At 38.2% G+C, this 14,582-nt stretch overlaps 1 protein-coding gene across 1 annotated transcript in view; it reads left to right on the top strand.

The window, feature by feature from the left end:
* The window catches only part of unc119b (unc-119 lipid binding chaperone B), a 40,897-nt gene extending 29,282 nt beyond the window's left edge, over positions 1–11,615 (top strand). Inside the window, exons 4-5 of the mRNA XM_078421184.1 lie at positions 5,191–5,363; positions 6,735–11,615. Coding sequence (XP_078277310.1) covers positions 5,191–5,363; positions 6,735–6,847 — 286 coding nt within the window. The 3' untranslated portion in view covers positions 6,848–11,615. The remainder of the gene's footprint in view (positions 1–5,190; positions 5,364–6,734) is intronic.
* Positions 11,616–14,582: the final 2,967 nt, after the last annotated feature.

Below are 14,582 nucleotides of genomic sequence, written 5' to 3'. Positions count from 1 at the left end.
GCACCATCTTGGAGTATGTGTATTCCTTTTCGAGCCTATTGTTGACAGAAGGAAAAGCATACATCACCCACCTTGCCTTCTTACGCGGCTAATGTAGAGTTGAAATGAAATGAGGTAATGTTGAGCTCACAATCCTGACGATGGAGGATAATACATTATCACGCTCAGTCCTGTTGTAGATTGAGGGACTAATTATTCTACTGAATGGAACTACTGCAATACTTAATGAAATAGGTTTAAAACAGAGCTGGAAGCTCAGAATTGGATTCTGTAGACAAAATTGTTTTCCCACACCAATTGGTAATGTGTGGCATATCCATTATTCTGCCATCATCCGCAAACCTTGGGACCAGTTTTATTTCAATGGGGAGTTCAAAGGGATGTGCTGTGTACAACGATAGGTGAAGCTAAAACTGAGCTGCTAAACTGATGGAGCTGCACCATGAGTTTACAGGTATGCTAAAACACATTTCAGACAATGATGAAATAACTCTCAATCAATTGCATCTAGGTTTTGTAGTCCAGTTCAAATCTGTTTGCAGCAAACTTAAGACAGATTTTGAATTGGCGATGTTGTTTTCCTCCTTTTAACAGAGCTGCACCATTTTGGTTCATATCACCTTTACACTAACTCCTTCTGTCAAAATGCATCACCTCATTTGCCATGTTCCTGACAGCTCTGCCAGCCTTTGGGTTATGTCGCCGTTTATTTGCATCATCTTGTTTGGTATCATCGGAATTTGAAATGTCACTTTGTATGTCCATAACTAACTCACCAACCATTGGGGAACACGACTGCCTTCCATCCTCCATTTTGTAAAAACAACCATTTATCATGGTCCGAAAATCAAAAAAAGATTGCAGATGCTGGAAATCTAAAATAATAAAACAAAATGCTGAATAAGTACTCAGTAGTTCTGGCCATTTCTGTGGGAAGAGAAACAGAGTAATAATTTTAGGTCTAAGACCATTTGTCAGAACTGGGAATCACGAACTGGGTTGCTTCAAAATTCATGTAACCAAAATAATGTGAACATAGAAAATAATTGCACTCGAGTGTCAAATACCCGGGACCAGATAGTCCAGGGTTTCCAGGGTTTAAAGCTCGTAAATAAGAGCTTTACATGTCCTAATTAAATCTAATCGCAACGGCTTCTGTAGTTTTCTTTGGACTGGGAAATCAAACCTGTTTCTCTGTTACCAAAGAAATGAGGGGAGGAATAGGGGAGAAAAGCAGGGAATTAAAAGTTATTTTTGCAAAAATACTAAAATTCACAATTGGGGATAGTGATTGGGTACTTCAATTTTTTTGCTGTTTGTACAGAAGAGTAAGTTGAGCAAGACTGCATTTTTGAAGCCACTAAAATAATAAAGCAATATCTACACATGTAACTATCATGGTAAATCCCAGGTTCTGAAATTGGCTGAGATTATTCAGTTTTGCAATAATGGCATTGATGGCAAGGTCCTCATGTATTTCCTATCCCTAATTGTCCCAGAGAAAGTGGTGGTGAGCTTCTTCTGATGTAGATGGTTTGGGAGGTCCAGGAACTGCGAGAGTTTATTACTGTCACGTGTACCGAGGTACAGAGAAGTAGTTTGTTTTGCAAGCTATCCAAACAGATCACGTAATACTATACATAAATACAAGATGAGAGATGTCAATTTCATGTTTGAAGATTAAAAGATAGTGATATATACACAGTGCTAATCACAGACCCTAACTTTAAATATTTAATCAAAAAGCTGTTTATCTCTTCTCACAAGTGTTGCATAGAATTCATAGAAGTGTTGCACTGCCTTCAACCACTGGCCGTCACCTCACCTTCTGTCTCCTTTTTCTATTCGTTTACTTATTTATCTATTTATTTACTTCTCTGTTCTAGTAAACCCTGTAAAGCGTCTTTGAGTGTTTGAAAAGCGCTATATAAATGTAATGCATTATTATTATTATTATTATAATTAAATCTGACTGATGTTCATTAAACAAACCTTGCACATCTTTGCCAAAAGCTATCCTTTATTCAAATATTATTTATGAAGATCAAGGATAATGCCCGTCTTCTCCACTAACAACATCAAACCCCTCTTCTCTGCCTGCCAGAAGCACAATGTGTTATTTATGCTTAAAGTCATTCATATTGCAGCTCCTGGGGGTACTTGAAATTATTTTGGTGCACCTGATTCTCAGAATATGCACTAAATATTAAAAAGTCTTTAATTTCAAAATATAGTATCAGTTCCGTGGTAACATTAAAACTTAATCTTGATTAAATCAAGGGTGATGTTTTGGGGTTTTAATGCTCCTGTGCAGCATATTGATATAATAGCATTCTGATTAGTTATAGAGTCATAGAGTGATACAGTGTGGAAACAGGCCCTTTGGCCCAACTCGCCCACACTGGCCAACAATGTCCCAGCACTAGTCCCACTTGCCTGCACTTGGTCCATATCTCTCCAAATCTGTCCTATCCATGTACCTGCCTAACTGTCTCTTAAACGATGGGATAGTCCCAGCCTCAACTACCTCCTCTGGCAGCTTGTTCCATACACCCACCACCCTTTGTGTGAAAAAGTTACCCCTTGGATTCCTATTAAATCTTTTCCCTTTCACCTTGAACCTATGTCCTCTGGTCCTCGATTCCCCTACTCTGGGCAAAGGACTCTGTGCATCTACCCGATCTATTCCGCTCATGATTTTATATACCCCTATACGATTTCCCCTCATTCCCCTGCGCTCCATAGAATAGAGACCCACCCTACTCAACCTCTCCCTGGCGGCATCCTCGTAAATATTTTCTGAACACTTTCAAGCTTGACAATATCTTTCCTACAAAATTGTGCCCAGAACTGAACACAATATTTTAAATGTGGTCTCACCAATGTCTTATACAACTGCAACATGACCTCTCAACTTCTATACTCGATACTCTTACTGATGAAGGCCTTTTTGACCACCTTATCTACCTATGACTCGACCTTCAAGGAACCATGCACCTGTACTCCTAGATCCCTCTGCTCTACAACACTACCCAGTGGCCTACCATTTACTGTGTAGATTCTGCCCTTGTTCGACGTCCCAAAATGCAACACCTCACACTTCACTGTATTAAATTCCATCAACCATTCCTCTGCCCACCTGGCCAATCGATCCAGATCCTGCTGCAATCGTTCACAACCATCTTCACTATCTGCAAAACCACTAACTTTTGTATCTTCAGCAAACTTGCTAATCTTGCCCTGTATGTTCTCATCCAAATCATTGATGTAGATAACAAACAGTAACAGGCCCAGCATCGAACCCTGAGGCACACCACGAGTCCCAGGCATCCAGTCTGAGAAGCAACCTTCCACCATTACCCTCTGCTTCCTTCCATGGAACCAATTTGCTTTCCATTCGCTTTCCATTCAGCTATCTCTCCTTGGATCCCATGCGATCTAACCTTCCAGAGCAGCCTACCATGTGGAACCTTGTCAAACGCCTTACTGAAGTGCATGTACACAACATCTATAGCTCTGCCCTCATCAACCTTTTTGGTCACGTCTTTAAAAAAATCAATCAGATTTGTGAGACACGACCTCCCACGTTCAAAACCATGCTGACTATCGCTAATCAGCCCTTGCCCATCCAAATACCTGTATATCCTATCACTCAGAATACTCTCCAGTAACTTACCGACGACAAATGTTAAGCGCACCAGCCTATAGTTCCCACCATTTTCCCTGCAACCCTTCTTGAAAAAAGGTACAACATTTGCCACCCTCCAGTCTTCTGGCACCTCTCCTGTATTTAAGGATGATTCGTAAAGTTCAACCACGGCTCCCGCAATTTCCTCTCGAGTTTCCCACAATTTCCTCGTACATATCAGATCAGACCCTGGAGATTTGTACCTTCAAACACGACAGTACGTTCAATACTTCTTTGACAGTAACCCTGAGTGCTCTCAAGACACTTCCAGTGACTGCTCCAATTTTCTTCGTCCTACTGTCTTTCTCCTCGGCAAATACAGAGGAGAAATACTCATTTAGGACCTTGCCCATCTCCTGATCTCCACATTGAGGTGATCGCTTTGAGTTTGAAAGGTCCCTCTCATTCTCTCTAGTTACCCTTTCCCCCTATGTATTTATAAAATCTTTTGAGATTGTCTTTAATGCTATTCGCCAGAGCTATCTCCTGGCCCCCTTTTGCCCTTCTGATTTCCTTTTTTAGTTTACTCCTTAGTTCCCGAACCTCCTCCAGGGATGCACTTGATCCCAGCTGCCTCTACCTGTCCCATGCATCCTCCTTGTTTTTGACTAACATCTCAATTTCCTTACGTTTGCCTGCTTTGCCCTTCACTCTAACGGGGATGTACACATCATGAGCTTTCTTCAGTACATTTTTAAAAACATCCCACTTGGCCGATGTTCCTTTCCCCTCTAATAATATGCTCCAGTCAACTTGAGCGAAACCCTCTCTCATACCCTCAAAGTTGGCCTTACCCCAATTGAGCATTTTAAACACGTGGACCCTCTCCATCCCTATCCATAACTATCTTAAACCTAATCGAACTGTGGTCACTGGTCCCAGAAGGCTCCTCCACACACACTTCATTAACTTGCTCGTCCCAATTTCCCAATACTAGATCCAGCGTCGCCCTCTCACGTGTGGGGGCCTCCACATACTGCTTAAGAAAACTCTCCTGAATACTTTTGAGGAATTGCACCCCATCTGAACCCTTCACCCTATGATTTTCCTAGTCTATATTGGGAAAGTTAAAATCCCCTACTACAACAACCTTATTTGACCTGCAGCTGTCTGCAATCTCCCAGCACATTTGTTCTTCTAATTCCCATTGACTATTCGGGGGTCTGTAGTACACCCCCAACAGGTGATCATCCCTTTCTTGTTCCTCAGCTCCACCCATATAGCCTCATTAGACGAACTATCCATAATGTCACCTCTGAACACTGCCGTGACATACTCCTTAACCAACAATGCAACCCCCCCTCCTCTTTTTCCCCCACCCCTGTCTCTCCTGAAGCTCCTGTAGCCCAGATTTATTATAATTGTATTGAAAATTTTATTTGTGATCAAAACAGTATGGCAGTACAACTTGGTTTACATATGTGCAGTTACTGTTTCATTTTAGCTTTCCACAAAGATCTTGCATTCCTTATGTATTTTTTTACCTTTTTCCTTTTTCACAGGGTAGAATTTACTGTTGGGGAGCAGCCTGTGAATAGCTTCAGAATGATTGAAAGACATTACTTCAGGGAGAAGCTGTTGAAGAGTTTCGATTTTGACTTTGGATTCTGTATTCCTAACAGCAGAAACACATGCGAACACATATATGAATTCCCTCAACTTTCTGAAGAAACCAGTACGTATTCCTAGTTTCTAAAAAATATTTGCTGCTACCCAGATTTACCTGTGTTTTATAGAAAACATTTAAATATCAGGTGTGTTTAAAAAAAAGTTATAATGTGAGTATTCATCTCTTTTAGTTTAATTTAGTTTAGAGAAACAGTGTGGAAAGTGTGGCCCACCAAGTCTGGCGCCGACTATTAACACTACCCTACACACACCAGGGACAATTTACACATACTTCAGGCCAATTAACCTACAAACCTGTATGTCTGGAGTGTTGGAGGAAACCGAAGAGCTCGGAGAAAACCCACGTGGTCACAGGGAGAACATGCAAACTCCGTACAGACAGCAACCGTAGTTGGGATCAAACCCGGGTCTCCGGTGCTGTAAGGCAGCAACTCTACCACTGCGCCAGTGTACCGCCTTCTTTTATTGAGGCAAGATAACGAATGTTTGACTCGAAGGTAGAGACAAAATGCTGGAGTAACTCAGCGGGTCAGGCAGCATCTCGGGAGAGAAGGAATGGGTGACGTTTCGGGTCGAGACCCTTCTTTTGACTCGGTACCGTTACTAGATTTTATCTTAAATTTCTTCTAATTTGCATCGTTATATGATCTTACTCCGACCTTAAATTGTAGGGAAAAATCTGACATTAATTTTCACCACAGTACTGTTTTTTAATCTTTAAGTCACGTCATGCTTATTGTCACATGCATAAGTGCAGTGAGGTACAGGTACAATGTAAATCTTGCAGCAGTATCGCAGGTACATAGACTCAATGACCTGGAATACCTTTTATCCCTTCGTGACTTTGATTCGTGAACTTTGTGTATTTGATGCATCAGCGCTTCTGCTGTTCAAGCTCCGTCTGCTGTAGATCCACTGGTTAAAATCATGGCATTTAGACCAATCCCATCAGTCCCATTCCCACTGTAATGTATCTCCTCGCGCATGCCCATTTACAACCCGCGCACTATTCCTGGTCCATATTCTTTGCACTAGGCGCACTTAACTGCAGCCAGTTAACCTTTGGGATGTGGAAGGAAACTGGAATACCCAGGGGGGAAAGCCATGGGGTGACAGGAGGAAGATACAATTCCACACATTTCATTGGAGGCCAGAATTTGCCTGGGTTGCTGGAGCTATACAGAAAAATATATTGCTACCCTGTAGCCCAAAATGGCAATAAGGTGTAGAGACAATGGATGTATCCTGGGTTCTCTGTAGCAGAATGCTTACAAGCGGACAAAATACCCATTTTTTTATTATACAATCTGTATTTGTTTTCTAAATTGTTCAAAATATTACAATTTTCATTTGGAGCTTTAATGTTTTCCGTGAACTTTTATTACGTTGCTAATGTGTGCGTTCTCTTTCTTTGCAGTTCAAGAGATGGTGGATAATCCATATGATTCACGATCCGACAGTTTTTACTTTGTTGATAGCAAGTTGATCATGCACAACAAGGCTGATTATGCATATAATGGAGGACAGTAGTGAATCTGCAAAATGTATATTTCAGCAGCGACACCTCCCATTCAGTTTGTTTGCACTGATAATGAAGAGGTTGGCTTTTTGGCTGTGTGAATCAATTATCTTTTATCATTTCTATGCATTCTGCACCAGAGGGAAATAATTCAGTCGTTTACTAAGGTGATTCAGATTTTGAGCTGGGAATTCCATCCATTGGTGTACATGTAATGTTTCCCGTATCTAAAATGAATGCCTAGTTGTGATGAAAGACTCCTCGTCCAAGAAGTACCTATATTTTTCTGTATTTATGGTAAAAGATTCACACCACTGAGTTTGAACATGGCCTTGCATTATGTTCAAGAATGGGTGGAAAACTCTAGACGTAGTTTGATTAGAGGTCCAAATAATTCTCCATTTAAACAAAAATGGTTACAGGCTGCTTAGCCACCTTTCTGTTACATTTTTCTAAAAAGAATCCATTTATTTTGTGACCACACTGCAGTACTTCAAATCTTCCATGGAGCAGTATCGAGGACTGAACTTGAATATTTACATTGAATGTTACATATTTATCACCAGCTGGAGTTTAAGTCTTCTCAAAGAATTAGATGCAAAGACTTTTGCAAAATTGTTTATTTTTACATAGAAAATAATTCTTCACAAAACCTGCTTGTCCTGATTTCCAAATCAGACATTGTATATCATTTTCCTTTAAGGATCTAATCCTTTATGTCCATGAATGGTTTTTCATATCAATTGTTAAATGTGAGTAACAAAGTGAGCACTATTAGAAACTATTTAGAGCATTACGGAGCAATACAATTTTGTGATAGTCCAAACTATTGTGGGCCACCAAAGGTGAGTTGATTTATTTACTTTCCTTACTTGCCACATCAGTTATCCATCCTCAACCAGCGAGAAAATGATTTTTGTGCATGTGCTATATGAAAGTCAATATCTCAATCCAAGATTAACCTTTGAAGTTTCAAAACGGAAATATAATATTTATTAGCTTCATTAATTTCCTTTATCACTTGCAAATCTCTGTTCAAATTCCGTGAGGTTCTGTACCGTAGTTTACAAGTCAGAAAAGTTGGTTATAAGGGATCCAAGAAAATGGTCAAAATGTGCTAAAATTTGACTTCTTTTAGCCTATGTGACTGATTTCCATACAATTCCATTGACATGACTTGAATGTATTTACCAATGTTGTAAGTGATTTATATTAAAGGCACAATTTAGATAAAACTTAAATCATTTCATATTTCTTAGTGTCTGTCTGCTTTAAATTACCAGAACTGTTGAAGCTATCTTTGGCACACCCGGCATAGTTTTTTATATTTTTAACATATCTGCCTAAAACTTGAGACCGATTTGTTAATTTTATAGTTTGCCTCTTCTAACAATACAACCTGATTAAAGCTAAATATTTTATGTTTTGGCTTGCAGTGAGAAGCAACTAAGAGTTCTAAACCTTTGGGTTATTGGAACTAATTGCAGAAATTTAAGGTATTCCACTACTGATTCAAATTTCAGACTGCAAATCCAGAAAGGTCTAGTACAAGTATCTAGTATCTTTGCACTGATATCATTCTGAATGGAGCAGAATTTGATATTTCTCCATTTTACAGTAATAGAAGAAAGAGGCTGTTTGGGACTGCTTTGAATGCCAGTTGAGTCAGGGATGCTAGCCTTAGTTCACATGGAGAGTTGCTTGCATTTGTTCTGTGAACAATTTAAAAACAAAAGTTTAGATAATACCTAATCATTGTGGGCTTAAGAGTATTTGTTAAATGTATTGGGATGGTTGTTTCACACTTGGTTGAACTTAAAAGGTAAATCTCTGAACATGTTCGTGTGATATTCCTGTCAGTATTTTCACCAGTCAGATTTCATTTGTTTTTAAATAGGCAATTTTCCATCAGGTCGTTGAATAGTTAAGGTACAGATGGAGTGGAACAATGTTAATCATTTCTAGGTAATTAAAACAATATTTTAGTTTCAAAAGTGAAAGCCGATAATATTGGAGATATTGACATGAAGAACTTTCCCTGTGTGATTGAATGCTATCAATGGTTTTATGCTATCATTCCCCACCATTGCATTATGCTAATTGTCCTGAGACTTCCTGATACTTGGAAGCCCCAAGTACATTGATATTTTTGGCACTTGCTTTTTCTGTAAGCACAGCAGGAATCACAATGGTTGATGTCCCTTGAAGATAAATACAAGTTCAATATATTTTAGTAGTTTGGGACGCCACTGATCTTGGCAAATAAGCGACAAAATTTCAATTTGTAACTGTTAAAATATTTTTTTCCCCCCAATCAGCCCACATATTTCCATCTTTCTGTTGCTGCCTTTTCTCCATACTGTTCAGCAAAAGAAAATTCCCACGAGATTTGGCCAACACTGCTAAAAAACCATAAGAGCTTGAATGTGGATAATTGAAACTTCTGCTGAACCAAGGGTTTGGGGGAATTGCTGATCTGCATGAAATGTTGAAGCTGGCTGGTTGCTGCTTTTTTGAAGTTGATGACGGGGTGAAGGAAATAAGTTTTTTTTAAAAGACTGGAAATTTTAAATTTTCCATCAAATTTGTTCAATAGCTTCACTAATCTAGAACAGGTTTGGATGTCTTGGCTCCTTGTACAGATCTACTTGTAGCACTAGGTCTCTGAGCACCAAGTAACAATTCCTATGAGAAACAAATTTTGTGCAGAAACTCAGTTTATTTTGGTTTGATCACAAATTTTGTTTAGACAAGTAAGATTTTTTTTTCATAGATAATCAAGAACGTTATTATTGTGTCAGCTGGAGTACTGTGGTAGTTTTGCACCTTTTAATATTTTTAACTGTATACTTCTGATTTCTCATCTACCTCTGGCAAAAAAAATTGTGGATATTGCTGGTATTTCTGAGCTGTACCTGGCATTGCCAGAAATCAGCAGTAAATGCATTAGGGGCTTATTTCTTTTTACTTTTGGCTGTTTTGTATAATAAAATTCAATGTGTGTGATTTGGTTGTGTATCACCCTCTCTTGCACCTATTTGCCCATGTAATTATTTAACTTTGGAAATATTTACGCAAAATTGAAAAGCCACAATCCCTTTATACACATTCCAGAGTAGCAATTGAGTATCTTCCTTCACCGAATACTTTTTTAGTTGCAATTTTTCACTTGGAAGGATTGGACAGGCTTCCGAAAGGAGTTTCCCTCAGTTTGGAATCTTTTGTTGCCATTTTCACTCAATTTTTCCTCAAATGTAAGTTTGATGCAAATTAATACACAATTTATTAATATTTCCAATGTGGATGTTGTTTTTTTTTGTATTGTTCCACCATGTTGCTACTACAAATTCTGATAACATTTTTATCCCTTTGTTCACCTGTATGTGAATTTTTCTATGTTGAGAGACTTGAATTGGTGCCACTTGATACTTTATTCCCCATCATGAATTAAGTGGATTCCTCACTGGAACAGCTTTTTTACCCTTTGTGTTCTAAAAACTGTCTTACAAGTAAGTAAAGGAGAAAAATAAATTTGTGCGTTTTTAAAAATATTTTGGTAGCCTCTGCTTATGAAATTGTTTCATTGCAACCATATTGTCAGCAGCAATTGAAATTATAACATGAACAGCATTAAGCTGTTTTTTTCAGCTGGTGGGAAATGAATGTTATTTTTCTGTGCGTGTGTTGCCATTAGTAAACAGCATTTATCTTATTTTCAGAAAGATTAATTTTTTTAAACTAATTGTCCTGGCAAGAATTGGAAAAGGTATGATCAGCGATGCTGTTGGAGTCATGGAGTAGGCCAGCCACTCTTTTCAAAGTATATTAATTTAACATCTGCAGCAAGTATAAAATTCAGTGATGGGGAGTTATTATTTTCTATAATTGCATTAATGTATTGCAATTCTTTGCAATGAATTCCATTAAGCCCCTTTATGTGATTTATTCACTTTATCCCAGAACAGTTATATCTGTTCCACAACCATTGCAGTGGAATTTTGTCTTCAATTGAGCATTGCAATTCCTTTAATAATAGAACATCAGATAATAGTTTTACTTTACTCTTTAAAGGCCTTTGTTACGTTTTTGAGGCGTAAAAACAACTGCTTTATTTGCAATAGGAAAGCTATGTAATTTTAAACTTTTATGTTGAGAGAGTGGAAATGAGGTGGAAATACTTGCAATGTACTTGGCCCATGAATTTCTTAGAGATTAATATTTCCTAATCCCCTAGTGGACTAATTCCTGCCACTTAATTCTGAATGCTTTGTTCTATTTTACAAGACTAGATCACAAAAGCCTAGGACAGTTCAGATGTTTTGTTCTACAGGGGACGAAAAAACATTTGAACAAGTCTGAAAATCTAAAACTAATTGGGAATGCATGAAAAATAAAGGAGTTTGGAAATTTGCTTGATGTAATGGTTCTTGTATTTTCAAAATCTATCCCTAATGTTTGGTCTTTCACCTGTATCTTAACACAGTTTATTTTTTAATTGTTCCACTGTTTCATCAAAACTTCGCCCGTTCCACGTTGGTACCAATTTGAATTGGTAATGTGAAATGTATTTTGGGGGCTTTTATGAAGGGTAATAAATGTTGCCGAGTAAATATATTTTTGAATGATAATTTGTTTAATATTTTCACAGGAAATGTAAGATGCATAAATTCACATCTGTGACTGAATGCTTTGTAGAATGTTGAACTGTATTTTGTAACACCGTCATCAATTTTTTCATGTTTTAAAGTGATAGGTGGCTTGTTTGTATAAAATGTTATTTTGTCACAACAGAATAGTAATAAAGATTTTTGATTTTCAACTTTGCATTTGTTAGTTATGTGATAATAGCCTTTGGAGATTTCTGACTGAATATAATTGAACTTGACAATGACAACAGTGTAGGCAAGCAATCATACTTAACAGTGGGAAGCATTTAAAAAAGTGTTCAACTGAGTGCAGAAAATATGTTTTCGGACAATGGAAAAACGTGTTGAGTCTGAACGCAAGACTCAATGGGTGAATAAACACACGGGAAACATTTGGTACATGGAAAGGAGGTTCACATCGAGTACGTAGAAAGCAGAAGTGGATGATAAGAGGTAAGATGAAAAGAGTAAGGGAGAAGTAAAAGAATATTAGGGGGGTCTCAGGAACTGTAAAATTATATTATCAAGAAACATGGAATAGTAAAATATTTTCCAGGCACATTGAGAGATAGTTATGGGAATAGGGCCATGAGACGACAGATTGCACAATATCACAGATAACCACAGGAAGATGATGGACATATTAAATCATTTTGCTTTTATGTTTACCAGGGAGATAAATCTGCAATCGTGACATTGGTAGATGAGATGAATAATGAAATAGTGCATTTTCAATAGAAAAAAGGGACGTATTTAATAAACTAATCAAACTCACAGAATAAATTCCTTTGTCCGGATAGATTGCATTCATGCTTTTTAGAAGAATCTAGGGAAAATAGCACAGAGGTAATACTATATATATTTAATAATTCATCAGTAAAAGATGTTGTGCCAGAGAATTGGCAGATAGCAAACACAATTCTTATATTTAGGAAGGCCGACAGAACATGTCTAGGGAATTACAGACAATCAGTGTGGTAATGGTGGCAGAAAAAAATAATGGAATCCTTATAAAAAATAAAAAAAATAGGGCGAAAATTATGATAAATTTTGAATAGATGTCAAAAGATGAAATCTTGTTTGACCAACCTTATTACATTTTTGAAAGATAATAATAATGTTTTCAAATTGTCATAAGGGTGCCTTAAGCTACCCAATAATGCATTAATAAATAAGGCCAGTGTAGGGGAAATGGGAGATGAGTGACAGAATGGAATACTAACTCGCTTCAAAACATAAAAAGAGCAGGGGTTAAAAATTTAAGTCGGACCATACTTGCAGACTATTTACTGTTTAAGAAAGATAGAGACACTGAAAGAAAGATGTATCACAAATTCGACAGTTCTTCCAAACAAGCCATTCTGTGTTTAGACGCAGAAAAAGCTTTCGATCAGGTTGAGTGGGGATATTTACTCAGAGTGCTGGAAGAGTTTGGTCTTGGTGCCTCTTTTATTTCCTGGGTACGTCTTATATATGCTCATCCCACTGCTTCCATACTCACAAACCAGGATAGGTCACCCCCTTTTGCCCTTCAGAGGGGTACGCGACAGGGCTGCCCCCTCTCGCCGCTCCTCTTTGCGTTAGCCATTGAGCCGCTGGCAATCGGCATAAGAGGGCATGCGCTTATAAAACCGATAATACTGGGTGGGGTGGAACATAAGATTTTGCTTTATGCGGATGATATTGCCATCTTTGTATCTGACCCTGAACATTCTGTCCCTTACCTATTCCAGCTTATTAATTCCTTTGGCGAGGTCTCAGGTTACACTATAAACTGGCAGAAGAGTGAACTTATATCGATAACAGCAGAATTAGACCCTGTATTCTTAGCCAACATGCAGTTTAAAACAAATCCGGATAGTATAAAATATCTGGGCATTAAAATATCTAAAAACCCCAAGACCCTTTTTAAAATTAACTTTACCGAAAGGTTGAACAAGCTAAAGGAGAACATAGAGAAATGGAGAACGTTGCCTATTTCCTTGATTGGCCGCGTGAACGCAGTAAAGATGGTCTCCCTGCCGAGATTTCTGTATTTATTTCAGAATGTCCCTGTTTTTATCCCCAAATCCTACTTTAAGTTAATCGATTCTATCATTACGCCATTTATTTGGGGATATAAAGCACACAGGATCTCAAAAGCTTATCTTCAAAAAACGAGGGAACATGGGGATCTGGGGTTACCGTGCTTTTTATATTACTATTGGGCGGCCAATGTTAGAGTCATGGTATACTGGCAGTATGCATATGAACGGGGAGTTGGATATGACCTGCCCCCTTGGCTGGCGATTGAAAAAAGCTTAACCCCAAAAACTTCTCTCCCTGCTCTCCTTTTTTCATTACCCAGATCTCTCACCTCTCTTAGAGAGGATCACTTCACTCTGTCCAATGCTCAGAGAATATGGCACCAAATTAGGAAAGCTTGTGAGCTTCCGAATACGTCAATGCACGCCCCAATCTGGCATAACCACGCTTTTCCCCCCATCATTTACAGACATAGCATTCAGAGAATGGAGCTGTAAAGGGATAGTTACAATAAAAGATCTTTACATAAATAGACACTTTGCATCATTTGATCAGCTACAATCCAAGTTCTCATTGCCCAAAACTCAATTCTTCAGGTGCTTACAGCTGAGAAATTATGTTCGACAAAACAATTCGCTTTTTGAGTCCCTGCCCGAAGACGACTCGTCCAAAATTTTGCTGGGTCCCCCGGAAGCAAAGAACCTAATCTCATCTTTTGTAGGTATCTTTTCAAACAAACTAGATAAATCTACTTTAAAAATAAAACAAACCTGGGAAGAAGACCTTAACATTGAAATTGATGACGATGTCTGGAAGGTAGTACTGAAAAGTATAAAATCCTGTTCTATTAATTCTAGGCTACAACTGATTCAATTCAAGGTTATACACAGATTACACTACTCTAAGGTTAAGCTGCATAAAATCTTTCCTGATCTCTCACCTTTGTGTAATAGATGCAAGACCGCTGAGGGTACACTCGCTCACCACTTTTGGACTTGTCCAAAACTTCACAACTTTTGGTGTCTTTGATTTCAATGGTACTCCACTGTTTTAAACGTCACTTTAACTCCGGACC

Source organism: Rhinoraja longicauda, chromosome 25 (assembly GCF_053455715.1).
Source record: "Rhinoraja longicauda isolate Sanriku21f chromosome 25, sRhiLon1.1, whole genome shotgun sequence".
Lineage (NCBI taxonomy): Eukaryota > Metazoa > Chordata > Chondrichthyes > Rajiformes > Arhynchobatidae > Rhinoraja > Rhinoraja longicauda.
This window is presented reverse-complemented; position numbering and strand designations above follow the sequence as displayed.